A 26,628-nucleotide genomic window follows, 5' to 3' on the forward strand; every position below is an offset into this window, starting at 1 on the left:
AGACCATTTTCTAGTCTTTGGAGCCAGTCCTCTAGTTATCCAAATTTGGTCAATTCTTGTCCATGTCATTTTGGCTTCAGAGTTCCCTCTCTAAGGCTTCTTTGTTTTTAAAGGGGTGATGGTTGTAGCCGCGCTTTTACATGTGAAAGCGCAGGCATGTGTTATCAACCATTTAGTTGACGAGCTGGTAAAGCGCAACTATGCCCTGATTGATCCAGTGTTTCTGAGACAAATCAGAAGTGAGCTCAATGTAGAGGATGTAATTGGTGGACTGGCCATTGGTGGACAGTGTGCCTCTCCCAGCACTGGTTTCGAATATGGCACACAGGCAAATTCCCTTGTGTAGAATTTTGGTACCCTCGCCAGGTTTCAGCTAAATGATGGGCAGGGAGTCATAGAGGGTTTTGGGAAAAGGCTCTCCATTCCGCATGGTCTCCCTGTCCCAACAGGGCCCTTCCAGATAAAGCCCTTTCACATAGGCTCCATCTTCAGGCAGTTGAGTCATACTGTGCTCCTGTATCATCCCCTAAATTGGGTGGGGGAAGGAGAGAAGAGATGGGGTATTAAAACATGGCCTAGGTCTTGCGGAAGGAAGGTTCTATCCAGTGCTAGTTGCTAGCCATGGCAAGGAATGTCTCCTGTAGGTTACCAAGTATTATTTTTGCATAGTACACAGGAGCTCTTAAACATGGAATGAAATGGTTTTACTTACCTGAAATTCAAGTCCAGTGTGATCTATTGTGATGCCGTATTTCCTGGCATAGTTCTGTGAAACTATGACAACTGAGTAGCAGTTGGAACCATAGCAACTTCCAACAAGATCAAATGTTGGGGGTTCGATATGTATCTTCCCCATGTTGACTGCAATGAACGGTTGGGTGGCTGGAATGATTTTCTCTGGTCTCAGGCATCAGAAGATGACCATGCGGTCAAGACCTGTGAACAGATTCCATTCAACGGAAAACTCTTCTTCATGAAGTTTGGCAGACTCATAAATCATGTTGTATTCCACAACATTGGACTCCAAAGTCCTTATAGAGTTGGTGTCGGACAACTTGATAACGGAAAGCTTATTGCCCTTTTCCATATTTTTGACCCACTTGTTGGCTTGTCCTTGAGGATCAATCATTAAAGCCCTTCGTCCTGAGATGGAAACAATGATGCCATTGTCAATCGAAAAGGAATCAATTGGCAACCCAGAAATCTGCCAGGCACAGATCTTGACTGGTTCCGCTAAATTGCTACTCAGGCTCAAATCAGAAGAAGAAGAAGAAGAAGAAGAAGAAGAAGAAGAAGAAGAAGAAGAAGAAGAAGAAGAAGAAGAAGAAGAAGAAGCAGCAGCAGCAGCAGCGGAGTTTGGATTTGATATCCCGCTTTATCACTACCCGAAGGAGTCTCAAAGCGGCTAACATTCTCCTTTCCCTTCCTGCCCCACAACAAACACTCTGTGAGGTGAGTGGGGCTGAGAGACTTCAGAGAAGTGTGACTGGCCCAAGGTCACCCAGCAGCTGCATGTGGAGGAGTGGGGACGCGAACCCGGTTCACCAGATTACGAGTCTACCGCTCTTAACCACTACACCACAGTAGAGCATGGGACTTTCTCCTCCTTGCAGAAAACCAGCCATTTCTTCTGAAATTCTGTATGGTAATCAACAGTAAAGGCTTCCTTTACCACCGTCCCTGAAGATAACAAGACATCTCCAGTGAGGTCAGGGTGCCGAAGTCCTGGCAAGTGTGTTGCTTCCGTCCAACTATCCTTCTTGCTTCCCAAGCCACTGTTCAGCTTTTCAGCCCTGTCCAGCTTCTGAGAGCATTCGTCAATGCTGTTTTCAAGTTCTTTCTTCTGGTTATTAAGTTCTTCAAGTTCATCGTTCAGGTCCTGGAGGCGGTCCATCACTTTCTTGAGTTCTGCTCGCTTTGTATTGAGCTTCTGCATTTCTGCAGTGAACAAACCTTCATCTTCCCTGAGTTGTTCATGTTTCGGGGGCGCCTCCTTTGTGACACGGTCGTGCACGTCCATGGCTCTCACCCCGTTGCACGAGCCTTCGCAGGTGAATGATACATTATTTATGACAGCTGTCTGAAAGTCCGAATGGTTGATGAACTTCTCTCTAATTCTCTTAGTTAAAGCTGGTGGGATATTATCTTTCTCATAAGTCTTCAAGCCTTTGTGAATTTCAGATCCCCTAGAGCCTTTTTGGAACTACCTGAAATTTCACATAAACACATACATATTAAAATATTTTCAAAATAAGAATATCTCATGAAAAAAATCTGGGAGATTTTCAACCTCCCTCCTTTTACCCCGAAATAGTTTTTTGAGCAGCCAGGTGATCCTTAAGCCAAAGCAAATGGATAAGGTAATATCATGACTCACTTCCCATAACAATTGTATCTATGGTCCATTTTATTGCATTGAATGCAGGGGAGGCTGATGCCCATTGGACTCTTAGGGCAAACTGTGGGAGAGTCAACAGTGGTGGGGAGGTAGAGCCAATGACAGGCAGAGTCAACTAATTCTAGATTTCTCCTCTCCCTCCTTCCTGATGAGTTTTATAACAGCAACACTGGGGCTAAGGAGGAGCAGGTGTAGGCGGGGGCTGTCTAAGGACAGGCTTAGCTTGGAGGGGCAGTGCCCCACTTGCCCATATGGACTAAAGTCTACTGGTTGAATATCTTAATATATAATATAAAGTGAGATGACAACAACAACAACAACAACAACAACAACAACAACTTTAATTTATTATTTGTACCCCGCCCATCTGGCTGGGTTTCCCCAGCCACTCTAGGCGGCTTCCACAGAAATACACTAAAATATCACACATTAAAAACTTCCCTGAACAGGGCTGCCTTAAGATGTCTTCTGAATGTCAGGTAGTTGTTTATCGCTTTGACATCTGCTGGAAGGGCGTTCCACAGGGCGGGCACCACTACCGAGAAGGCCCTCTGCCTGGTTCCCTGTAGCTTTGCTTCTCGCAATGAGGGAACCGCCAGAAGGCCCTTGGCGCTGGACCTCAGCGTCCGGGCAGAACAATGGGGGTGGAGACGCTCCTTCGGATATACTGGACCGAGGCCGTTTAGGGCTTTAAAGGTCAACACCAGCACTTTGAATTGTGCTCGGAAACGTACTGGGAGCCAATGTAGGTCTTTCAAGACCGGTGTTATATGGTCTCGGCGGCCGCCCCCAGTCACCAGTCTAACTGCCACATTCTGGATTAGTTGTAGTTTCCGGGTCACCTTCAAAGGTAGCCCCACGTAGAGCGCATTGCAGTAGTCTAAGCGGGAGATAACAATGCTCAATATCAGCAAAGAAGCACATGACAACACCCGACCCCATAAATGATTTTTGGTTGTGTTTGGTTTTTACAGCTTCCACTTGGAACAGGTTTTCTTTCTGTCTTATCTCTCAAGTGCTTCATGACCAACTTGACAGGTCCTGTAGGATTCTGCATGGATTTGACAAAGGAGGTATTTGTCAGGTTCAGGTTATCGAGAGCCGAAAGGGCAGCTTCCAGGACTGGCATTGGCTCCGGTAGGTTCCCCTTGCACTCCTCCTGTAACCACATCAAATATATTCGCAGAACATGGTCAGGATGCTACCACACAGTCCAGTGGAACAAGAACTTTGCAATAGCAACCCTATCCTTTCTTACTGCAGCTGCAGCCACTGGATGTGACTTGACTGGAATTGAATGAGGGCCCTCTCAGTGGCTGGTCCCCACCTGTCAAATGCACTCCCTGGCGCAACGGGCACATGGTCACCCAAAGAGTTTTAGAACTCAGTGGGGATTTGAACCCTGTTTGCCCTGGTCTAACACTTTAACTGTATCACACTCGCTCCCTTGTGACCCCACAAAAGCGGAGCAGTTTTAGCCCAATGTTACTTTTAGCATATGTGTGGAAGAAATAGTTTATCCCTGCTCTGGGGTAAATAGCAGTCCTAGGGAGACAAATCAGATCGGGGGGGGGGGCAAGTGGTTGAATTCCCTCTCAGCAATATCATGTTCCCAGTGTGACCAGCCCCTCTTATGTCGCTGCTCTTTAGTTAGAAACCAACCATGGAAGGGCACATCCTGCGCTGACAGTGCAGCCCTGTGCATATTTATTCAGCTCCCGTTGCTCGGTCCCTGCTCCTACCAACCTAGCAGTTCAAAAGCACATCAAGTGCAAGTAGATAAATAGGTACCACTCAGGAGGGAAGGGAAGGCATTTCCGTGCGCTGCTCTGGTTCGCCAGAAGCGGCTTAGTCATGCTGGCCACATGACCCGGAAGCTGTACGCCGGCTCCCTCGGGCAATAAAGCGAGATGAGCGCCGCAACCCCAGAGTCGGTCACGACTGGACCTAATGGTCAGGGGTCCCTTTACCTTTAAGTCTTACTGAGTTCAATGGGGCTTACTCTCAGGTAAGTTGGCATAGGGTGGAGAACCCTCTCTTCCTCTCTCTCTGGCCCTCAGAACTCTCCTATGGCAACACCCCCTCACTTTGTCCCCCAATTGTTTTTGTCTGACTGGACTGTGTCCATGAACTCTGGCAATGCCCCTTGCTTGTCTGGATGGGGTGTGGATATGAAGAAACCAGCCAGCTGTACAAAAGGTAAAATGGGCATTTGTCACCCCTTCCACTTCTGTCTCTGGCCCTGCCCACCACTAGCATGTGGCCCTCAGAAGGTTGCCTGGGAGGAGATGTGGCCCTTGGGCTGATAAACATTCCCACACTTGAGGTGCAACCTTAGGACTAGAGTCAATGGTAGTCCTACTCAAAGCAGATTCACTGAAATTAAAGGACAGAACTAACTTGGGTTTCTTAATTGCAACGAGCCTACTCTGAGAAGAACCAGCATTGCATACATTCCTCCAGGGAAACCACAGATAGGGCAGAAACAGCACATAGCTGATAGCTCTTTACACCTCTCTTAGTTTGGATTTCTCATTTATAATGCTGCACTGTTGGAAACATGAGCTCTGATGGGGAGGGAGCGCCAGGCTGCACAGCACAATGACCCGAATACCCTGAGTAATAGCTGCACCAGCATTTTAGTGTGCAATTAGGTACCAGAATTGGTCAGTGATTTTGCTTTCTAACTAATCAGGAACTGTAGTTTGTTAAGGGTGCTGGGAATTGTAGCTCTGAAAGATACAGTTCCTAGGATTCTTTGGAAGACAACATGTGCTTTCAACATATGGTGTGTACACAGCCATTGTCTTTGAACAGCCCAGATAATGAAAACAGTTACAAGTTTCCATATAATCTACCTGTTCCAGTCCACACTTGCTTGTGAAACTCCAAAATCAAGCTTTTGAAGGTCCACGGGATAGCAATTTGTCATTGTATCCACTTCTTGCATGTCAGCCCTCTCATCTGCTGCAAATATTTTAGGCACGTCCCCCATGTTCAACAGCATGTTAATGTCCTCTACAAAGGACTCGTCTTTTATTCGGTTTTCGCATAAGAAGAACACAGTGTTTTTGTTGGCCACCTCTGACTGCAGCATGACCTTATTGATTTCCTCTCTCCAGTCCTCTGTGGTGTTGACCTTCAGGAGTTTGTCGTAATTCCAGAAGGCTCCCAGCTTGGTGGCACTCCCAACAATGCCCGCATTCCATAACTGAATGACAGTGAAGTTGCAAACAAAAGACTTTGCATGAAACACATGTTTCGCTAAATCAAGTGAAAAGCCCTCTGTGCACCAGATAAGCTCAATATAGGACTTGCCGATCATAAGGTTGGCGGTTCGAATCCCCGTGATGGGGTGAGCTCCCATGCTTGGTACCTGCTCCTGCCAACTTAGCAGTTCGAAAGCACGTCAAAGTGCAAGTAGATCAATAGGTACCGCTCCGGCGGGAAGGTAAAGGCATTTCCGTACGCTGCTCTGGTTCGCCAGAAGTGGCTTAGTCATGCTGGCCACATGACCCGGAAGCTGTACGCCAGCTCCCTCGGCCAGTAAAGCGAGATGAGCGCCGCAACCCCAGAGTCGGCCACGACTAGACCTAATGGTCAGGGGCCCCTTTACCTTTACAGAAAAGGAAAATATTAAAATGACAACATATTAGGTTGTCAACAACAAATATCCTATGGCATCTGACAACAGAAGAGGGAGAAACAGAGTTTCAAATTGAAGATAAAAGGTTAAACAGTTGAAATGGATGCTGCTCATTATTTCTCCCCCATCTCCATTCATAATTCAATGGCAAAGCACATGGCTTTATACATTGGTCCCTGGCATCTCCAACACCTGAAACTCTGGACAGCTGTTGCTAGTCATTGAAGACAGGGCTAAGTTAGATGGACCAGTGACAGCGACAGCTTCCTATTTTGCTAACCATGGAGGTTTTTTATCAGCCTCCTGATCCTAAATCAAGTGTCCCTTCAGATAACAAACACACAACAGTACAGGATTCTATAGCAAGAGCAGTGGCAGTAGAAGATAGTGACTAGTTGTGGTTGGGGGAAATGTGTTAGGGAAAGAGTTAATGTAGTCTGGAATCCTAGGATGTTCTTTTTCAGTTAGGTCTGTTATCAAGTGCAGAGAGGGAGATTTACTGTGAGTTTGCTTTATACTGCTATGTGCCTCAGAGTAAGTCTGTAAAATCTCAGAAATCTGCCAGGTTCTCTTGTGTGTGTGTGTGTGTGTGTGTGTGTGTGTGTGTGTTTTCAGTGCTTTTTTCGGGGGGGGGGGTTACGCAGGGGTATGCGTAGCCCTGAACATTTTGTGAATCTAACGGGAGAAGAAACTAAACATTTTATTTTCTTCTCTATCACGGTGAATCATCCCTACCATTGCTACTCAGACAGAAGCGAGCGTTTAATGTGTGAAGTAGGAGTTGGAATCTAGCCTCAGGTAATGCATGTTTTTTGCACTTTTGTCCATTTACTATATTTATTTTCCCTGATTTGAACTATAAAATGGTGATTTCTTGAGTCAAAATGAGATCACCCCAAACATTTTTAAAGAAAAAAAATCACTGTATGCTTTAGTATACTAACTAAAGTAATGTGCTATGTTTAAAATCCTGGAGCAGCTTCTGCGCATATAAAAACCACAACAATGTGTTTTCTTGAAGAGAAGCACATTCCTCACGGTCCATTTACCCCAGAAAAGTGGCCTCAAATCTCAAATCCAAAATTTCACCAGCAATGGCACGGATGGAAATAATGGACAGGTAACTTGTGAAACGCCCTGTAAGAAACAAAGGAAGACAGGAAGTCTCAGGGCAGCTTTGCTCTTCCTTCTGGTGACCCCAGGCAGATAGTTGAAACTGCTGGTAAAGGTGTGGCAAGGTCACATCACGTCAGAGGTTGTAGGTCTCCAACTCCCAGCATCCCTGACCACCAGTCACTTAGGGATGATGGGAGTTGTAGTCCAACAGTATTGGGGACCCAAGGTTGAGAAAGGCTGTCCTATTGCATTTAATCTGACATCATACCTGTCATATCATTCCTTCCACCTCCTGGAGGCCCCATTGCTGAAAGGAGCAGAACCTCAATAAGAGCGAGCCTTGAGGTGTCCTTTTTTCCTTTTTATTTTCTTGCATTGAGGAGTTCTTTAATCAGATGCAACACTAAAACGTCATTACAGTGTCATGACAATCCAAATTACCATCTGCTCGATTTTGCACTCTCCCCACAACAAAACCAATTCTAAAGAGAGATAGAGAGCCAACCCAGAAGCCTGAAGTCTTTTGTTGCTGTTGGTACAATGGATGCTTTTCTGGATTTTCTGGATATTGAAGATGTGTGACTCCCCCAATCTGTACTCCCTCCCAAACTGAACACAAGCCTTAGAGCGGAGAGAAGGACAGGGGATATGAAGAGAGACACGCACAGATTCAGTACATTACAGTGGTGCCTCGCAAGACGAAATTAATCCGTTCCGTGAGGCTCTTCGTATAGCGGTTTTTTCGTCTTGCGAAGCAAGCCCATTGACAGCTTAGCGGATTAGCGCTATTAGCGGTTTAGCGGCTTTTAGCGATCAGCTGTTAAGCGGCTTATCAGCAGATCAGCTGATAAGCGGCTTAGCGGCTTAGGAAAAGGGGGGGAAAGGGGGGGAAACCCGCAGGAACTCGCAAGACATTTTCGTCTTGCGAAGCAAGCCCATGGGGAAATTCGTTTTGCGAAGCGGCTCTAAAACGGAAAACCCTTTCGTCTAGCGGGTTTTCCGTCTTGCGAGGCGTTTGTCTTGCGGGGCACCACTGTATTTTGGTATTCTCTTGGAAATAAAAGAGACAGGAGAACAGAAGTTGCGAGTCTAGGAGATGGTTGGGATGGAAACAGAGAAATGACAAGCGTCCCTACCCATGCTTCTAAGGGACTGGGGAGACACGGAGACGATCTTCCCGGTGGAGTTGATGGTCCCTTCACTGTCCGAGCTGGACTCTGAGTCGCTGCTCCCAGAGTCTGCCCCGAGGCCCAACAGGATCACTGCCATATAAGTCATATAGGAGGAATGTTGATGCATTTATATTCCAAAGACAAAAACTAACTCCCTCTTCCCATCAACACAATCAACCAAAAAAGGGAGAGGATGAGAATGAGGCTATTAGCCTCAATGGTCAGGGGCAGTAACGCTTCTGAACACCCAGTACCAGAAGCAGAGTAGTGCTCTTGTGCTCAGATTCTACTTGCAGGCTTCCCAGAGGCATGAGGGTAGCCAGGATGTTGGGCAAGATGGGCCATTGGCCTGGTCCCGGAGGGCTCTTTGTATGTTCTTTAGAGAAGGGAATAGAGCCTTTTCTTTATCAAACTTTTATTTGTTATCAAAAGCTGTGGGGGAGGGGGATGAATGTTTTTCAGAATGAAAATAGCACAGGGAACCTCCCACTAGGCCTGGGCGATGTATTGATACATCCCCAGTCTCAGGGCCAGAGCATGATAGCACCTTCACCCAGCAATATCTTGTGGTCAGGTTACACCTGTCATATACCACCAGGTGAAGGTGCCATTGCGCTCTGGTCCTCAAACCGAGGGAGAAACGAGGTGTGATGTCCCAGAACCGATGGAGTTTGTTTTTCAATTGATGTGCTGGGCACTGACGGAGGAGGGACCATGTCTGAAACAGAAATCAATTCAGTAACTACCGTATATTCAGTATTCACTGCTATTGTTGATTTAATTGATGGTAGTCCTGCTCACTGCCAATTTGCATTGTGTTTCCTTTGCACTGAAATCAATAATGTGGAACAACGTAATAAATGGTTCTATCCAACTTAGTTCTACTCAGAGTAGGCCCCTAACAGGGTTATTTTTGAGTACAGCTTGCAATGTAGGTCCCGGGCAGCTGCTTAGCTGCTCTGACCCTTGATGGTGGTCTGGCCAGTCATCTAAGGTCAGCCTGAGCAATTATGAGGCAATCAATGCAGCCTGAGCAATTATGAGGCAATCAATGGTTCCCCATTAATCCATCAGGGATTGTTTGCTCCTCCTTCATAATATACTTTGTCCACATGGTCCATTGTCCAATGGCTAGCTTATGGAAGTAAATGTTGTACACAGTCCATCAAGAAAGGTCCGTACAAGGCAGCAAGGTTGACTTTGCCTATGATTTCAGATTGCAAAATTTGGATATGTTTCTATGTATGCCTTCTAACCAAACAGAAGCAACCCAAATGCTGCCAAATCATGATTTTGGCACAGAAGGGCAGCTACAGCAGTAGCCCACCAATCATTTCTGCCTCCCAGTCGTGTAGCAATAGCAGCAACTCCCCATTCCACACATCACTTTCACCAGTGCAAAAATAAAGAGAAAGTAAGAACCATAGGGAAGACCAGGAATGGATTTTCTGTGAAAACAAATTCCTAGGTAGGAAAATTGCAGTCAGAGGCAGGGATGGAAAGATCTGGCAGTTTCAATTCTCTTTCAGTTACTCTTAATGCTAATCAGAGAGTTCCTATGATCTTCCAGATATTGTTGAATATGAACTCTCATTATATTATTATTATTATTATTATTATTATTATTATTATTATTATTACTATTTTATGTATATTACTACTACTACTACTATTTTATGTATATTGTTGCTTTTATTACCTTTGTATCAACATGCACCATTTTATGAATTGTTGCATACAACCCTGGCATTCTTCAGGCTGAAGGGTGGGGTATAAATTAAATAATCTCAGGTCATACTGCTTGGGGCTTATGGGAGCTGGAGTTCCCCATCCCTGGTGTTCAGGATGATCAGTTCCTTTCTTAAGCTCTGGGACCTATTACAAAACCATTCAATGCCCATACAATGCTTCCTGGTGCATAAGCAAGCCACTTATTTAAATTTGCATGAGCATATGTGTTTAAACAGACCTCTTTCTGGAAATACGTTATTCTTCATCAGCTTTATGCTTTTGGGACGTGGCGTGGATGGTTATCATCCATTCCCATCAGAACCTCTCGGTAATAAAGGTCACATTTCTTTCTTCCTTCAGCATTGGTGCACACTATGGCAAATAGGAATAGACCCTGCACCCACAGAGAGGACACAGTCATCTATTAAAAAAGAAGAGCAGATGAAGGTTGTTCTTTGACAGAAGGCAGTCATCCATGTAGACCAGTGCCAGCCCTCTTCCAGGCCTCCAGCGCCTAAGCTAAATCCAACCTACACCCGGAATCAAGAGTTGGTGGGGCCAACCAGGAAAAGACCACGCAGCCACAGAATGGACATGATAATCTATTTAAAAAGAAGAGCAGGTGAAGATTGTTGCATGGCGAGAATCACAGAATTTCATAATGTGCAAGGACCATTACAAAAACACGTCGGCTACAATAACTTCAGAGAATGAAACACTTTTATTAAATTATGCTATGAATAATTCCCACATGGTGGCAAATATTCAGCATATGTTTGGTATCTTCATAATTCTTGCCAAAAAAAGAAGTCTTTAACAGTGTTTGCATATATATGTCTGCAGTTGCAATAATAAAATACTTGAACTATTGTGGTCGGTCTCCCTGATATTTGCTAAACTGTACAGTACTGTTAAAACTTACCAATCAGTTTTTACTGTTCAGGTCTGGAAACCAGCTACAAATTTGCTGGTGGATGGGAAAGGTTGGCTCTTCCACACAATTGACTCAGTAACACGTACACATTTCTAGTGTGCTCAAAACACTTTATTGGTGTATTTCTCAGCAATGCTGCCATTTGCACATAATGGGGAGCTGAAGTCAAATGTGCTGAGTAAACCTTTGTTTTAAATTGGGGATGTGGGAGTGTGCTTCGTTACTGAGGAGTATGTGAAAGGCTTTGCAGTGCTGCCTGGTTTAAAGAAAACAGCAAGAAGGGCGAGTAGAGTATGGGAATATCTGTCTGTCTATCTGCTTTGTGTGCGTGATGCTTCCCTCAGTCGGGGTGCTGCTCTGAGTCGGTTTTATTCAGAATATTGACACGACGTAGAATCATAGAATCCTAGAGTTGGAAGAGACCACAAGGGCCATTGAGTCCAACCCCCTGCCAAGCAGGAAACACCATCAGAGCACTCCTGACATATGGTTGTCAAGCCTCTGCTTAAAGACCTCCAAAGAAGGAGACTCCACCACACTCCTTGGCAGCAAATTCCACTGTCGAACAGCTCTTACTGTCAGGAAGTTCTTCCTAATGTTGAGGTGGAATCTTCTTTCTTGTAGTTTGGATCCATTGCTCCGTGTCCGCTTCTCTGGAGCAGCAGAAAACAACCTTTCTCCTTCCTCTATGTGACATCCTTTTATATATTTGAACATGGCTATCATATCACCCCTTAACCTCCTCTTCTCCAGGCCAAACATGCCCAGCTCCCTTAGCCGTTCCTCATAAGGCATCGTTTCCAGGCCTTTGACCATTTTGGTTGCCCTCCTCTGGACACGTTCCAGTTTGTCAGTGTCCTTCTTGAACTGGGGTGCCCAGAACTGGACACAGTACTCCAGGTGAGGTCTGACCAGAGCAGAATACAGTGGCAATGAGAAAAGGTCTTGGGGTGGTTCACAACAATAAAATACAGAAATACCACTATTTAGCTGCCCTTTGTGGGCACGGGAGTCAACCCCACGGAACTCGAGTCAAGACGCGTGTCTGGCGGTGTCACCTGGTGCCTTTTGCCCGCATTCTTGCAGGCTGGGGTTGGCAGAAAAGACACGTGTGCGCGCGCGCACGTGTGAATGAGCGAGCGAGGGCGGGGAAGGCATGTCGAAGCCCAGCTGGGTCCCGTCCCTTCGCCCTCTGACCGGGAGGATCCCTGGCCCTCCTCGCCAAGGAACTCGCCGCCGCCACGGCAAAGGAGGGCGGCCGGGCGGCCCTCTCGGTCTGGCCTTGACGCGCGCGCGAAGCTCGGCAGCCGCCGCGCGGGCCTCGGTTCCAGGCGGGACCGTTAGAGCGGGCGGGCGCAGAGCGAAGCGGAGAAGGCGTCGCCATGAAGCCGGTGGCGGCGGCGCTGCTCCTATTCGTGGCCGGCCTCGGTGAGAGAGGGCGGGCTCCCTCACGCGCGCGCCCCGTTAGGGACCCGGACTGGACAAGCCCAAGTTGTGGCCTCCAGGGGCTGTTGGACTACAACTTCCATCATCCCTGTCCTCTGGGCCCGCTAGCTAGGGCATGATGGGAGTTGTAGTCCAGAAACACCTGGGGACTCCCAGGTTGAGAAAGGCCTGAGCACCTGTGAGCTGTCCATCATAAAATGAACACCCTGCCTGATTGTTTTAAAACCCTCAAGGCGGTTTACAAAAAGATAAAAGCACGGAGAAGACCTACAAAAGTTAAAATATTAAAACGGATTGACTGAGCTTTCTGAGCGTCTCAGAGCAGGGAGCGCTTTTGGCAGGTGCCTGCTTGATCTCAAGAGGCAGGGAGTTCCCAAGGGCAGGTGCAGCCACACAAAACGATCAGGCGCTGAGCAATACGTGGCATCAACTCCACCCGTGATAACAGCCCCCTGGGCACAAGTGGGGCAGGTTTTGCAGGTACGCGGGATCCCTATCTGAAGAAGTGTGCATGCACATGAAAGCTCATACCAAGAACAAACTTTGTTGGTCTCTAAGATGCTACTGGACAATTTTATTATTTTTATATATATATATATATATATATATATATATATATATATATATATATATATATATATATATTTCTACTGCATCAGACCAACACTGCTGCCCACCTGAATCTGAGTCCCTATTTTTTAAGGGCTTTCCTTGCACTCCATGCTGACCAGGCCTCCCTCTTGTCAGCAATCGCGTTGCAGAATTCTGCCCTAACTGCAGCTTCCAGCTCAGTCCCGAGGGAAGCCCTACACAGAACACATAGGCATCCTAATAGAGACTGGGTACAGCAGATGGTTTAAGGCTGATGTGGGTACCCAGTTGTCAGATTACAACCTCAGTGTGGAGGAAATGTCCTTTAAAATCTGTCTCTGCCTTGAAACATAGGAACCTAGGAAGCTGCCTTAACCGATTCAAACCATTGGTCCATCTAGCTCAGTATTGTCCACACTGACTGGCAGCAGCTCTTCCGGATTTCAGGCAATAATCTCTCCCAATCCTACCTGGAAATGTCGGATTGAACCTACCCCTGGCCCAGGGCCCTTCTCCCTTAAGGGAAATGTAGCACTTGTTGTGGTCGTTTAGTCGTGTCCGACTCTTCGTGACCCCATGGACCAGAGCACAGCAGGCACTCCTGTCTTCCACTGCCTCCTGCAGTTTGGTCAGACTCATGCTGGTAGCTTCGAAAACACTGTCCAACCATCTCGTCTTCTGTCGTCCCCTTGTGCCCTCCATCTTTCCCAACATCAGGGTCTTTTCCAGGGAGTCTTCTCTTCTCATGACGTGGCCAAAGTACAGGAGCCTCAGCTTCAGGATCTGTCCTTCCAGTGAGCACTCAGGGTTGATTCCCTTCAGAATGGATAGGTGTGATCTTCTTGCAGTCCATGGGGCTCTCAAGAGTCTCCTCCAGCACCATAATTCAAAGCATCAATTCTTCGGCAATCAGCCTTCTTTATGGTCCAGCTCTCACTTCCATACATTACTACTGGGAAAACCATAGCTTTAACTATACGGACCTTTGTTGGCAAAGTAGCACTTAAAATAGTGCAAAAATGGTATCTCACACCAGTACAATCAGCCCATTTTTGTTCCTCCTGCTCTCCAAACTGTTGTGGGGAGTTAGGCTCATATCAATGCATATTGTGGTGGGAAAGTTCTGGGAGGAAAGTATTTGTCAAAATATATCTCAAAATGTCCAGAGCTGATGCTGCCCAAGTCTTCTCACGGGCGATGATGTTAATGTACGGCTCAAACCTCTAAGTTCTCTTATAATAGTGGCTCATAATGAGATACTAGAAGAAGTTATAGGGTGCATCTCTGACAAATTAGTACAATAAAATATGGCAAATAGCACTTGTGGGGAAATCGACATGAATAAAATTGGCATAAGGTTTGAAACATAAATTCTCTTGTAACAGATTGGTATAGCTTCGTTATGCATATGGCTAGAAATGAAAACAGTCTAAAACTTTTTGGTTTACAAACTGTTTATTGCTTTCTATACAAATGGTAGTCTGGGATAAGAACTTATTGTGTTACTTGGATATTATTTTGGATGTCTTGCCTTCTGGGTTAGGGTGGGATATTTTATTACTTGTGTACAATGTAAATATGTTGTAAGAATTTAATAAATGGGGATAGAAAGAAGGAAGGTACTGATAATGGCACAAGGGTTTGTCTTTCCTATGTCTCTATTTGGTTAGCAATCCTAATTTATATGACGTAAATGTATATAGTATTTCTTAGAGAGACAGCCCCCTGCTCCCAAGCAGGCTGCAATATAATCTAAGGACCTCTCCAGACTAGTTTGTTGTGGGTGTAACCTGCCACATATCATTAAGGGTGTTTCCAGACTCACTGTTTTCATGTGGGATTCAGCCATTTCTCAGCGAATTCAGAATGTGCAACTGAATGTGATTGGATGTTATTCTTAGGTGTCTTACGGTGCTGTGACATTTGCGCCTTATAGACATTAAATGGTGATTAACTTCTTAGCATTTTTCTTCTTCTCCAGATTGTCAAACCTTTTTGGATATCACAATTCCAAAGAAAATTCCATCCAACATAACTGAAGATGGTCTAGGAGAAGATGAGGTATTTGGAATTAAGAAATATACTTATTCAAAAGTTTGTGCTATGGAGTGAACATCTACTCAGTGGATGATATTTTGCACAGTGATTCCCAAGCTTGCTTCCCATTGGAGTCAACTAGATACCTCTGAAAAACCCACAAACAGGGCACATGTTCCACACCTGGGGTCCTCCAGGTGAGTGAATGAGCAGAGATCCTCGTGTGTGCACTTTACAGTTGTGCATAAGAATCTTTGGCTCCAACCGCCTCCAGACACTCACACAGGACCTTCACCACCTTCACTGGTTCCGATTTGAAAGAGATGTAGGGTGTTCATCCACATACTGATGAACACCCAGCCCAAACACCCTGATGATCTCTCCCAGCGGCTTCATGTAGATGTTCAAAAGCATGGGGGAGAGAGGAGGGAACCCTGAGGTACCCCACAAGTGAGAGCCCAGGGGTCTGAACACTCATCCCCCACCACCACTTTCTGGACATGGCCTAGGAGGAAGGAGCGGAACCACTGTATAACAGTGACCCCAGCTCCCAGCTCCTCTAGACGGTCCAGAAGGATGTTATGGTTGATGGTATCAAAGGCTGCTGAGAAATCCAGCAGAACTAGGAAACAGCTTTCACCTTTGTCCCTAGCCCGCCGGAGATCATCGACCAGCATAACCAAGATGGTTTCAGTTGCATGATGAGGCCTGGGTCCTGATTGGAAGGGATCCAAATGGTCCACATCCTCTAGGCGTGCCTGGAGTTGTTCAGTAACTCGACTAGACAGGACTCTAGCACGCTCCCTTCCCGGCCTTGCTCCCACAGTGTAGTCTACCTCTTTCCAAATCTGAGCGACTTTATCTTCAAAAAAACCTTTGCAAAATCGTTGCAGGAGATCTTGGGGTCTTTATCAGGGCCCGATGACAAAGGTGGTTTTGTTAAATTGTGAACCACCTGAAAGAGTCTCCTGCTATTTTCTGCAGATGCAATAGAGGCGGTGAAGAAAGTCCTCTTCGCCATCGCCATCACCACTTGGTAGGCTCGACGTTGAGCTCTAACCCGTGTCTGGTCTGATTCAAAATGAGGTTTCTGCCACCAGCACTCTAGCTGTCTCAGTGATTGTTTCATCGCCCTCAGCTCCGGGGATAACCACGGGGCTGTCTGGGCTTCATGCAGTCAGAGAGGGCACTTCAGAACCAGACAGTTGATAGCCCTGGCTCAGCCAATTGCTGGGCAGCAGCAACAGAAGCAATCCTTAAGAGCCCTTCAGGCCCTGCCCCAAGCCAGGTGGAAAGAGGCCAGGCACGGCCCTTTGGGCTCTTCCCAGGCAGTCGTCCTGAGATAAAGAAGCTCAGCCAATCCCTGCCATAGCTTTTCTGCCATCATCAAATACATTTCAATAGAGACTGTTCATTTCATTTGTAAAAATACTGTTTCAACATACCCTTCTGATTGATTTTTTTGTTTTCTTTTGAATTGTCCAGAGCACACAGACTTACATTATTACAATAAAAAAGAAGACGTACATAATTCACCTGCAGCAACAGTAAGTGACCGCCTAGTCTTAACCCTTTGGCTTCTGGGTGTGGGATGTAAAGGTGCAGCCAAGTGCGACATTCTGATAGAGGACTAACAGCCTCCATGTTCTAACCGGTTTCTGTGACAACCAGTTTGTCGGTTGCTGGTAGTTTTGAAAGATATCTGCTCAGTTGCAGTCTCCTCAGGACCAACTTCCCTCTGGTATAGTTTATTTGCTTGTTATGTAATCTAAGCCTGCCTTCAGGTCCAGTTCTGTAAACCTGAATGAATCTGAGAGTTAAAATAGCGTTATATTAACGTGAATCAGATTCATGTGTGTATTCTTTAAGAGGGATTCAAAGGGATTTTTAACCAGGAAGGGATCTTTATTAGTAGAACTCAGACAAGTCAGCAACAAGCTGATCGCTGCATAAACTTATAAAGGGGATTGTTTAACTCTGCTAAAGTAAACCTTCCCACAATGGGGAGGCTGTAGCTCAGTGGCAGAGCACGGGTTGTGCATGGAGAAGGTCCCAAGTTTGGTCTCCAGTGTCTCTAGGCAGAGACCCGTCTGAAACCCTGGAGAACCATGGCTTGTCTTAACGTGAAACGTGACCCAGGCCACTTACTAATCTGCACCTGATTTTGATTTCAGGCTCCAGAAGGTGATCAGATTGGGCCTTTTCTAGTCCACTACTATCTCAACAGGGCCACTGGTCTTATTTTGCTCAGAACTGTCCAGCAGGTCAGAGGAAGTGAGAATACTCAGTTTACGCACCATGCCTGCTCTAGACAAAAGCGCCCCACAAAATATTTAATTTTTTATTTCTTAGGAAGCATCTTACCCAAACTGTTCAGCAGCAAGTTCCCAGAATGGCTTACAAGGGTTGAAAGAAGCCCAGTATTAGTAGTAGTAGTAGTAAAACAATAAAAAATGACAACACATACATAACAATGGAACTTCCCAAGAAAACGGCATGGTGGAAAAAATTCCAGCAATGATTAAAAATGGATGAATCTAAAAAGCACTGAAAGGAAAAGAGAAATGACATGCTAGAAGCCTCCTTAGAGAGGGGAACTGATAAAGCTGCAGGCGCCACGAGGCAGTAAGGGGTACTGAGAGAAAGGCCTAAAGTTCATGTGAGATTCTGCCCCCCCCCCAAATTCTGGAGCCAGCCTGGATTATAATTTATATTGTTATTCCTATTTCTGTCTTTAAACAGCAGCTTCCAAAATGTCATTCCACAATTCCAACATGCTGTTATGCTTTAGTGTGACCTGGAAACAGAAGCCAGGAGAAGACTATGTGGACACCAACTAATTTAATTTATTCTTTTTCCTTAAAAATAATAATACATGTCTGTAAGTTTTTCCCTGAGACCTTTTGTCTCATACGTCATACACTGTGCAAGGGGAAAATGACGCTGTGGAACAGGTGCCAAAATAGCTTTTTACCACCCCACGATTTCGGGACGGAAGATGTGTAAAGGTCACAGCCCAAAAATGTATTTGCCTAGCTTGCATATTTGTCTCAATAAAAAGAGGCTCCACAGGAATGGTGGTAGCTCGCTCGCTCGCTCGCTTCAGACCACCTGTGCGCAGCTCACATAATGATCAACACCTGTCTTGGGCCTTCACTTCAGCATCCACGACAGAGGGCCATTCACCCTTTGCTTAGAAACCCCCAATGAGAGAGAGCCCACAACCTCCCAAGGTGATCTGGGCCTCACTTATGGGAAGCACTGCAGTAAAGAGCTCGGCCTCCATCATTGTGATAGGCAGTTTGCTACTAGTATTTATGAATGCCGTACCTCTCCACTTAGAACTGCCAGCATATTTCAGAAGCACCCCCTGTTTCTGTTCCTCAGCTTGCTAGCCGACAAAGACAAAGTGCAGCGTTCCAGGGGATCTTCATTAGTTACCTCTTCAACCCAACCCTATGAGACTTTTCCCAGAGGGAAGTCAGTGATTCTTTTTGCAGTGCCAACATAAATATCATTTTGTTGTTTTCTTCACAGAACATTTTTGCCCAATGACTTTTGGGTTTATACGTACAACCGAGGAGGCTTTGTTAATCCCAGTTCCCCACATATTCAGGTAAAGGTTCTTAATTGTGTTTGCTTGTCATTTCAGACATTGATTGATTGATTTTAAGTGTTTGTACACCACTTGTCAGATGCATCACCTCCCAAAGCAGTGTACAGAATTTTGAGGCAATACAATATTGTTATGGGTGTGTGGGGTACCATGACTCTCCTAAATTCCTGCATGCAAGATTCTGCCCCACCCCCCAAATAAGCAGTGTAAAATACAGGCTAAGCCTGTCCCCCCCCCCCCCCGGTGGAGAATTCCCTGGCAGATAAGTCATTAAGAAATAAAAGCAGAGGCTGTGTCAGCTGCAAACGGGGTATTGTTAGCAAAGACAATGCCAGAGTTGGGCAGTAGAAATTTCAGAATTACCTTGGGCCTGAAGTAAGCAAATAGAAAGGAAGTGTTGGTTTTGCAAACTTGGAAGGCGGCGGGGAGCGGGGCAGGGGGTGGGGATATGCCGGAGCATGAAGTGAGTGCGAGGAAAATCCTCTCCAAGCAGAAGGGTGGGCAAGCAGAAGGGAGATATGCAGAGCTATGGCTGAGGTCTCTTTAAAATCTGAGACGCAAGAGATCCTCTAGGGGTGTAATGCTGGGATTCTCACCCATCTAGAATCAGGTTGTATGTACAGTGGTGCCCCGCAAGACGAATGCCTCGCAAGAAGGAAAACCCGCTAGACAAAAGGGTTTTCCGTTTTGGAGGTGCTTCGCAAAACGAATTTCCTATGGGCTTGCTTCGCAAGACGAAAATGTCTTGCAAGTTCCTATGGGGGTTTTTTCCTCCCCCCCCTTTTTCCCAAGCCGCTAAGCCGCTTATCAGCTGATCCGCTAAGCCGCGTAACAGCTGATCTGCTAAGCCGCTTAACAGCTGATCCGCTAAGTCGCGTAACAGCTGATCCGCTAAGCCGCTTAACAGCTGATCCGCTAAGCCGCTTATCAGCTGATCCGCTAAGCCCGCTAAGCCGCTAATAGCGCTAAGCCGCTAATGGGCTTGCTTCGCAAGACGAAAAAACCGCAAGACGAAGAGACTCGCGGAACAGATTCTTTTCGTCTTGCGAGGCACCACTGTATGTGTAAATAAACCATATATCATAAAGACACCCCATTCTCCACTGTGCCTCATTCCCAAAAGGAAACCCAGACCCTGGGTTACAGTGTGCCTGCAACCCCTGGAATATCACACTGCTCATGGAGATTGAGGGTGGCGTGTAACAATAAAGATTTAACTTCACCACAGAAGAAGATTGTGCGGAAAGGGCATTTGAGATCAGATAAACCCTTCAGTCTAAACTTTGTAAAAAGCCTGGGGGCAAGTAAAAGTAAAAATATGCATATGGCATTTGTAAGGTGGTGATGGGAAGCTTCTCTGGTGAGCAATTTCCAAAGGAGGGGTAAGAGACAGAGGTGGTGCTGTGGTCTAAACCACTGAGCCTCTTGGGCTTGCCAGTCGGAAGGCTGGTGGTTCGAATCCCCGCAACGGGATGAGCTCCCCCTGCTCTAACCCAGCTTCTGCCAACTTAGCATTTCAAAAGCACACCAGTGCGAGTAGATACATAGGTACCACCGTGGCAGGAAAGTAAATGGAGTTTCGGTGCGCTCTGGCTTCCATCACAGTGTTTCTGTTGTGCCAGTAGCGGTTTAGTCATGCTGGCCACCTGACCCAGAAAGTTGTCTGCAGACAAACGCCGGCTCCCTCAGCCTGAAGCAAGATGAGCGCCACATCCCATAGTTCACCTCCAGGAGTCCTTTACCTAGAGGGCCGCAATATGAGAATGTCTGGGGTGGCTCCCTGCTAATGGAATGCTCACCCAGGAAGGCTCACCTGGCACATTTATTACATATCTCTGGGGGCCAGGCAAGAACATATTCCTCTTCTCCCAGGCCTTTGGCTGATTAAACAATCTATGGCCAATCTATACCAGATTGAAATACTAGAAAGTAAAACAAAACTCCTATCGAAAATGTATAGCCTGTTACTTGAATGGGACACCAAGGATGAAGAAGTAAAGGAGGTAATGGTGAGAAGGGCAATGGACTTCGGACATAACATAGAGTTTGACAAATGGAAGGCATTATGGAATACAGGTACAGTGGTGCCCCGCAAGACGAATGCCTCGCAAGACGAAAAACCCGCAAGACGAAAGGGTTTTTCGGTTTTTGCGTCGCTTCGCTAGACGATTTTCCCTAGGGGCTTGCTTCGCAAGACGAAAGCCCGTAGGGAAATATCCGGGGACCTCTTTTAAATGCTGGCGGTGGGGAGCAAAGCCTTTCCCCCCCCTCCGGACTTCAGAAGAGGTCCAGGAAGGCCGGCGGGGGCGAAAGGTTTTGCTCCCCACCGCCAGCATTTTAAAAGTGGTCCGGGATAGCAGGGAAGCGCTTCCCGCTATCCCGGACGGCTTTTGAAGGCAGGCGGGTCCCCGGACAGACAGACTGTCCCCGGACCTGGTCTGAAGGCGGTTTCCATAGGAACGCATTAATTAATTTTCAATGCATTCCTATGGGAAACCGTGCTTCGCAAGACGAAAAACTCGCAAGACGAAAGAACTTGCGGAACAAATTAATTTCGTCTTGCGAGGCACCACTGTATGAGATTCTCGGCATGCACAACACTCAGGGAAAATATGTATAAAATGATGTACAGGTGGTAAGTAACGCCCGTAAAATTGGAAAAAATATATAAAACTGGTGATAAATTATGTTGGAAGTGTAAGATCAAGGAGGGCGATTTCTATCATATGTGGTGGTTGTGTGAGCCTATCAAAAAATTCTGGGAATCTATTTACAATGAACTAAAAAAAATTCTCAAATATACCTTTATAAAAAAAACCCGAAGCCTTTTTGCTGGGGATAACTGGAGAGGAAATCAAAAGGGAAGATCAAATACTCTTTCAGTACGCGACAGTGGCTGCCAGAACTCTAATAGCGCAGAATTGGAAGACATCAAAAATCCCAACTATAAACGAGTGGCAATTCAAACTATTTGATTATTTAGAACTGGCAAAAATGACACAGAAAATAAGAAATCAAAAAGACATAAAGTTTAATAAAGAATGGAATAAATTTATGACATACATGGAAACAGAGGTAAAAAATCTAAAAATCACAGTAGGTGTGACGTAACACTTGTGATGTAAAGAGTTATTTGAGGAAAAGAAACTGCAGATAAAAAATCATATAATATATTCTGAAACCGAGATGAAGGGTAGTCAATCAGTGTTGTGTGTTATTTAGTTAATGTAAGTTAATTTGTTGGTGTTTTATGTTAAGAGATGTTTTTTCTTTTGTTTTCTTTATTATTATTTCTCTTTTTTATGTATTTCTTTTTTGTGTGTATGTGTTATGTATGTTTTCTTCGTTTGTTTGAATGTTTGATGTAGCAAAATGAATTTAAACCAATATAAATAAATAAATAAATAAATAAATAAACAATCTATAGCCTTTTAAACGATGGGTGGTAGTTATTGTTTTTGCTTGTTACTACAATAATCTATTTTTGTATTTTTACATTGAAAACTGCCCTGTGATCCTCAGATGGAGTGCACACATTTGATAGATAATAGTAATTCCCATGAACAGCACAAATAACTGTGGCTAGGCTCTCTCTTTCTAAGACAAGCTATCATTGGCACATCGACTTGAATGGATAGAAGATGGTTAGAAGCACAATTCTGGGGGAATTGAAACTGTGAGCAGGAGTGGAAGGGTTAAAAACTGCATGTAAGCCTAGTTGATAGAGAATTTCAATTGTGTAAATCCTGCATCAGTTGCTTTTTTCTCATTTTAAAAAATAACTTTAGAGTGAATGCTTCTATCAAGGATACATACAAGGGTTCCCCAACTCTGTTGCAATACTCAGCACCTGTCATGGGCTCAGGTAAGAGATTTCAGCAGCCTCAGTCAATTATCTGTCAAGCCTAGCAGCAACCTGGCTCTGGCATAATCCAGGCACCAGATGTTTCACAAAAGTACGTGCAGTGTATGTCCTGTCTCTCCCATCCCCATCCTTGCGTTTCACACCCCTGACTTTCTTCAGTGGAAGTTTGCAGCAGCCCAATATATTTGCTCTTCTCTGAGCAGTGGAAAGTTCCCAGGTGTGGTGCCTACCCAGGTTTGGTTTCCTTTGGAAGGAAATCACTGGAGACTTAATTTGTGTTTTGTAATATTTGAGCTTACAGTGGTGCCCCGCAAGACGAACGCCTCGCAAGACGGAAAACCCGCTAGACGAAAGGGTTTTCCGTTTTGGAGGCGCTTCGCAATACGAATTTCCCTATGGGCTTGCTTCGCAAGACGAAAATGTCTTGCAAGTTCCTGCGGGTTTTTCCCCCTTTCCCCCCCTTTTCCTAAGCCGCTAAGCCGCTTATCAGCTGATCTGCTGATAAGCTGCTTAACAGCTGATCGCTAAAAGCCGCTAAACCAGAAGCGGCTTAATCATGCTGGCCACATGACCCAGAAGCTGTACGCCAGCTCCCTCGGCCAATAAAGCGAGATGAGTGCCACAACCCCAGAGTCGTCCGCGACTGGACCTAACGGTCGGGGGTCCCTTTAAGCTCACTTTTCCTATAGTCTCCTTGAACCTTGGCTAGTACTTTCTATTTTTTCCAGAGGGCTGTTGCAGTTTGAGAATGTCAGCTATGGAGTTGAGCATTTGAAAGACTCGGCTAATTTTGAGCACCTGATTTATCAAATAAACAACAAAAACCTCCAGAGTCTACTTAGGAGAGAAGATTTGCCATCTACAGAAAGACAACTGGGGAGCGAGGGCATGCCTTATAAGTTGCTCTCAGATAATGCGGTAAGTGCTAAGAGGTTTCTTTCATTCTTAAACAGGCCTTTAGAAGTGATTACCATCAATATTCATGTTTTATTTGGAGTCTTCCCTGAGAACTTAGGTTAGTAGGCTTACAATTCAGATGCAATGCAATAAATAGACAATAGCTACTGGGGTGGGGAAAGGTGTATTTTCCTTTGTATGCTCATTCCATAACGTACCTGTACTGGATGTCTGTGATGTACCTGTACACAGGATATGGAGAATACTTTTTTAAAATTAAAAAGAACAGAAAAAGGCAGTGGCATAGCATTGGTTGCTGGCGTCCGGGAGGGTGCGTGTGTACATGTGCCAGGTGGGGGGAGGGTGCACACGCACTGGGTGGAGGGATGCCAGCCCAGCCCTCAGTGCTGATGCCGCCAGAATGATTCCATCCCCAACAGAGCAGAGTTGGGCCATCCTGAGCCACCTGCCTGTGTTTCTCACCCGAGGCCCTTCTTAGTCATCTCCAGGCTTGACTACTGTAATTCGCTCTACGTGGGGCTACCCTTGAAGCTGTCCCAGAAACTCCAGCGGGTACAAAATGCTGCAGCGAGGCTCCTCACGGGGTCTCTGCCATGGGAGCATATTCACCCAGTGCTTTTCCAGCTGCACTGGCTCCCGGTGGAGTACAGGGTCAGATTTAAGGTGCTGCTTTTGACCTTTAAAGCCCTTCACGGCCTAGGACCCTCGTACCTACGGGACCGCCTCTCCTGGTATGCCCCACAGAGAGCCTCAAGGTCCATAAATAACAACACCCTAGTGGTCCCAGGCCCTAAGGAAGTTAGATTGGCTTCAACCAGAGCCAGGGCCTTTTCAACACTGGCTCCGGTCTGGTGGAACGCTCTGTCTCATGAGACCAGGGCCCTGCAGGATCTGATCTCTTTCCGCAGGGCCTGTAAGACAGAGTTGTTCCTCCTGGCCTTTGGCTTGGAGCCAATTTGATTCCCTCCCTCCCTCTCTCTCTTTTTTTTCCTTTCTTTTCCTTCTCCTTCTTCATTTTAATATTTTAATGTTCCATTATTTTAATGTTGTATTTTATTTTTGTTTTTAAGTTGTAATCATTCATCTTGTTTTTATTATTGCTTGTAAGCCGCTCTGAGCCCAGCCTTGGCTGGGGAGGGCGGGGTATAAATAAAAAATTATTATATTATTATATTATTATTATTAGTGGGCCCTGTCTGAGGGTAGTGCGGATAGTGGCAACCTGAACATGGGACTTTTCACTGGTGACTCCCCAGTTGTGGAATGCTGTCTTCAGGGAGGTGCACATGGCACCATCATTTTAAACTTTTAGGTGCCAGGGGGAAATGTTCCTGTTCACCTAAACATTTGATCCCTAATTGGGGTCGTATTGTATAGCCGGTTGTGGTGTTTATCTCTTAGTAGTGTGGCATAGGATTTATCCTTTCTATAGTATTGCAGAATGAACACTTCTAGTTTATTTTTCTTTTTGATATTTGTTTTAAACATCCGTACTTGTATCCTTTTTATGACGCCTTAAGACATTTTATCTAGAATAAATGTAAGAAATAATAATACCATCAGGTTGACTCGATGGCCCTCCTGCTTGACTCTCATCTTCATGTCTTGACCAATACCTGCTTGCCTCCAGACATCAAACCCTAATGCTAAACCGTATCAAAACTCCTTTCTGGGCCCAGCTGTGCATATGCGGCTTTGGATTTTTTAAACATTATCCACACTCCTCTGCTGAAATCCTTAGACAGCAATGGGACTTGAGTGCATTGGTGCCTATTCTGGAAAGATTTTCTGTAGATGAATAAATTGGGAAAGTGAGAACCACCGTTAGGTGAACTGGGCAAAAGCACAGCTTTTGAAGTGATTTTTTTTCAGTGGAGCAGCTTGATGCAGGCTTGGTTCTAGTAATCTGCTGCTAACATTAACCCATTTTGTATAAAAACTCCAGGGACCAAAATACAAAAATTATTACTAAATGTGATTTATTTTGTCTTTCCTCAGCCACTGTCAGATGTCACTAAAGTACACAGATACATAGAAATATATATCGTTTTGGATAAGGGTTTGGTAAGTTACTGACCACGAGAAATACATCTTCTTGGAATGCTAACAAGGGCAATTCATTAAACCAGCATGGTGTTGTGCAGAGGTTTTCAACCTTTTTGAGTCCATGCTCCCTTGACCAACTACCGTATTTTTTGCTCTATAAGATGCACCAGACCACAAGATGCACCTAGTTTTTGGAGGAGGAAAATAAGAAAAAAAAATATTCTGAATCTCAGAAGCCAGAACAGCAAGAGGGATCGCTGAGCAGTGAAAGCAGCAATCCCTCTTGCTGTTCTGGCTTCTGGGTTAGCTGCGCAGCCTACATTCGCTCCATAAGACGCACACACATTTCCCCTTACTTTTTAGGAGGGAAAAAGTGAGTCTTATAGAGCAAAAAATACGGTACATTCTTTCTGCGGCTGCCCTGTGGGGAAACACACTCCAAGCCTCAGAAGCCAAGTAATGTCACCCCTTGCCTGCAGCCTCTCACCCCTTTTCAAACACCCTCCCTTGTGGAGTATTCCCTCAGCCTCCTCTTCTTGGGAGTCCTCCAGGCAGCTGCTGCCACTGCCCCTGGTCTCTGAACCACCCCAAAGAGGCCCTGGGAAGAGGATGCCCCCAGCCTTAGTGGCCCAATGGACATTGGCCAAAGGTGAACGTGAGGCCAGCATCATACTCACCTTGGGAGGCTGCTGTGGGTGGCACCAGGCTTGCAGGGCGGAAAGGCTCCCTTTGGCACGGGGCACTCAGCTCCCAGGACGGCATTGCACACAGCAAGCACAAGAAATGCCATCATGGCACCTGCCTGCCTGGTTTCCTACTTATTCGTCCATTCTGAGCAGTAAGGGCTGGGCTCTCTCACCTACTTGCTTGCTTACTCCGAAGCTACCGAAGCTGGCAACCAGCATCCCCTGGCCAGCCTCAGAGGCACCATTTGTTGAGAATTTGTGTATGTGCAGCTACTCACACAGAGTCAATTAAGGTTTGGCAGACAGCCAGAAGGCAATCTGAAGAAGTCTGCCTGGTGATAACAGAGGCATGGAGACAGCTCCCTGATTGGTCAAGCTCTCTCAAGGGAGTGATAATTAGTGGCCTACTAACTGGTAGTTTGTGGT

General features: G+C 45.8%; 2 protein-coding genes and 1 long non-coding RNA gene across 5 annotated transcripts in view; 2 read left to right on the plus strand and 1 right to left on the minus strand.

The window, feature by feature from the left end:
• Positions 1-97: 97 nt before the first annotated feature.
• On the minus strand, positions 98-5,031 carry LOC309373592 (dynein axonemal heavy chain 3-like). Of its 3 annotated transcripts, XR_014170078.1 has the most exons (4): positions 4,369-5,031; positions 3,371-4,113; positions 713-2,207; positions 98-526 (listed from the first exon to the last, which is right to left on the minus strand). XR_014170078.1 is itself a non-coding variant. In XM_081917940.1 (3 exons), the coding sequence occupies exon 3, from the start codon at positions 2,018-2,020 to the stop codon at positions 1,574-1,576; it is 447 nt and encodes a 148-aa protein (XP_081774066.1). In that variant the 5' UTR covers positions 2,021-2,207; positions 3,371-4,113; positions 4,369-5,031; the 3' UTR covers positions 98-1,573. The 3 variants fall into 3 exon arrangements, 2 of the variants coding, with proteins under 2 accessions (XP_081774066.1, XP_081774067.1); XM_081917940.1 differs by having other exon boundaries at positions 98-2,207; XM_081917941.1 differs by having other exon boundaries at positions 98-2,207; positions 3,371-3,545; positions 4,949-5,016.
• A 192-nt stretch (positions 5,032-5,223) lies between these two features.
• The window catches only part of LOC309373612, a 67,705-nt gene continuing 46,300 nt past the window's right edge, over positions 5,224-26,628 (plus strand). The window contains exons 1-3 of the long non-coding RNA XR_014170089.1: positions 5,224-5,577; positions 6,797-6,842; positions 10,424-10,510. This is a non-coding gene — a long non-coding RNA (uncharacterized lncRNA). The remainder of the gene's footprint in view (positions 5,578-6,796; positions 6,843-10,423; positions 10,511-26,628) is intronic.
• Positions 12,380-26,628, plus strand: part of LOC309374786 (disintegrin and metalloproteinase domain-containing protein 2-like) — a gene marked incomplete at its 5' end in the record, with an annotated part of 46,126 nt that continues 31,877 nt past the window's right edge. Inside the window, 7 exons of the mRNA XM_081919968.1 lie at positions 12,380-12,425; positions 15,016-15,095; positions 16,557-16,618; positions 18,609-18,687; positions 22,476-22,552; positions 23,281-23,470; positions 25,469-25,534. Of these exons, the coding sequence (XP_081776094.1) occupies positions 12,380-12,425; positions 15,016-15,095; positions 16,557-16,618; positions 18,609-18,687; positions 22,476-22,552; positions 23,281-23,470; positions 25,469-25,534 (600 nt within the window). The remainder of the gene's footprint in view (positions 12,426-15,015; positions 15,096-16,556; positions 16,619-18,608; positions 18,688-22,475; positions 22,553-23,280; positions 23,471-25,468; positions 25,535-26,628) is intronic.

The sequence above is a fragment of the Podarcis melisellensis genome, assembly GCF_964234715.1.
Source record: "Podarcis melisellensis genome assembly, chromosome: 7".
Taxonomy (NCBI): Eukaryota; Metazoa; Chordata; class Lepidosauria; order Squamata; family Lacertidae; genus Podarcis; species Podarcis melisellensis.

Excerpts from the sequence above, each read along its gene's own strand:
- LOC309373592 (XM_081917940.1), bottom strand. The coding sequence starts at position 2,020 with ATGGACGTGCACGACCGTGTCACAAAGGAGGCGCCCCCGAAACATGAA.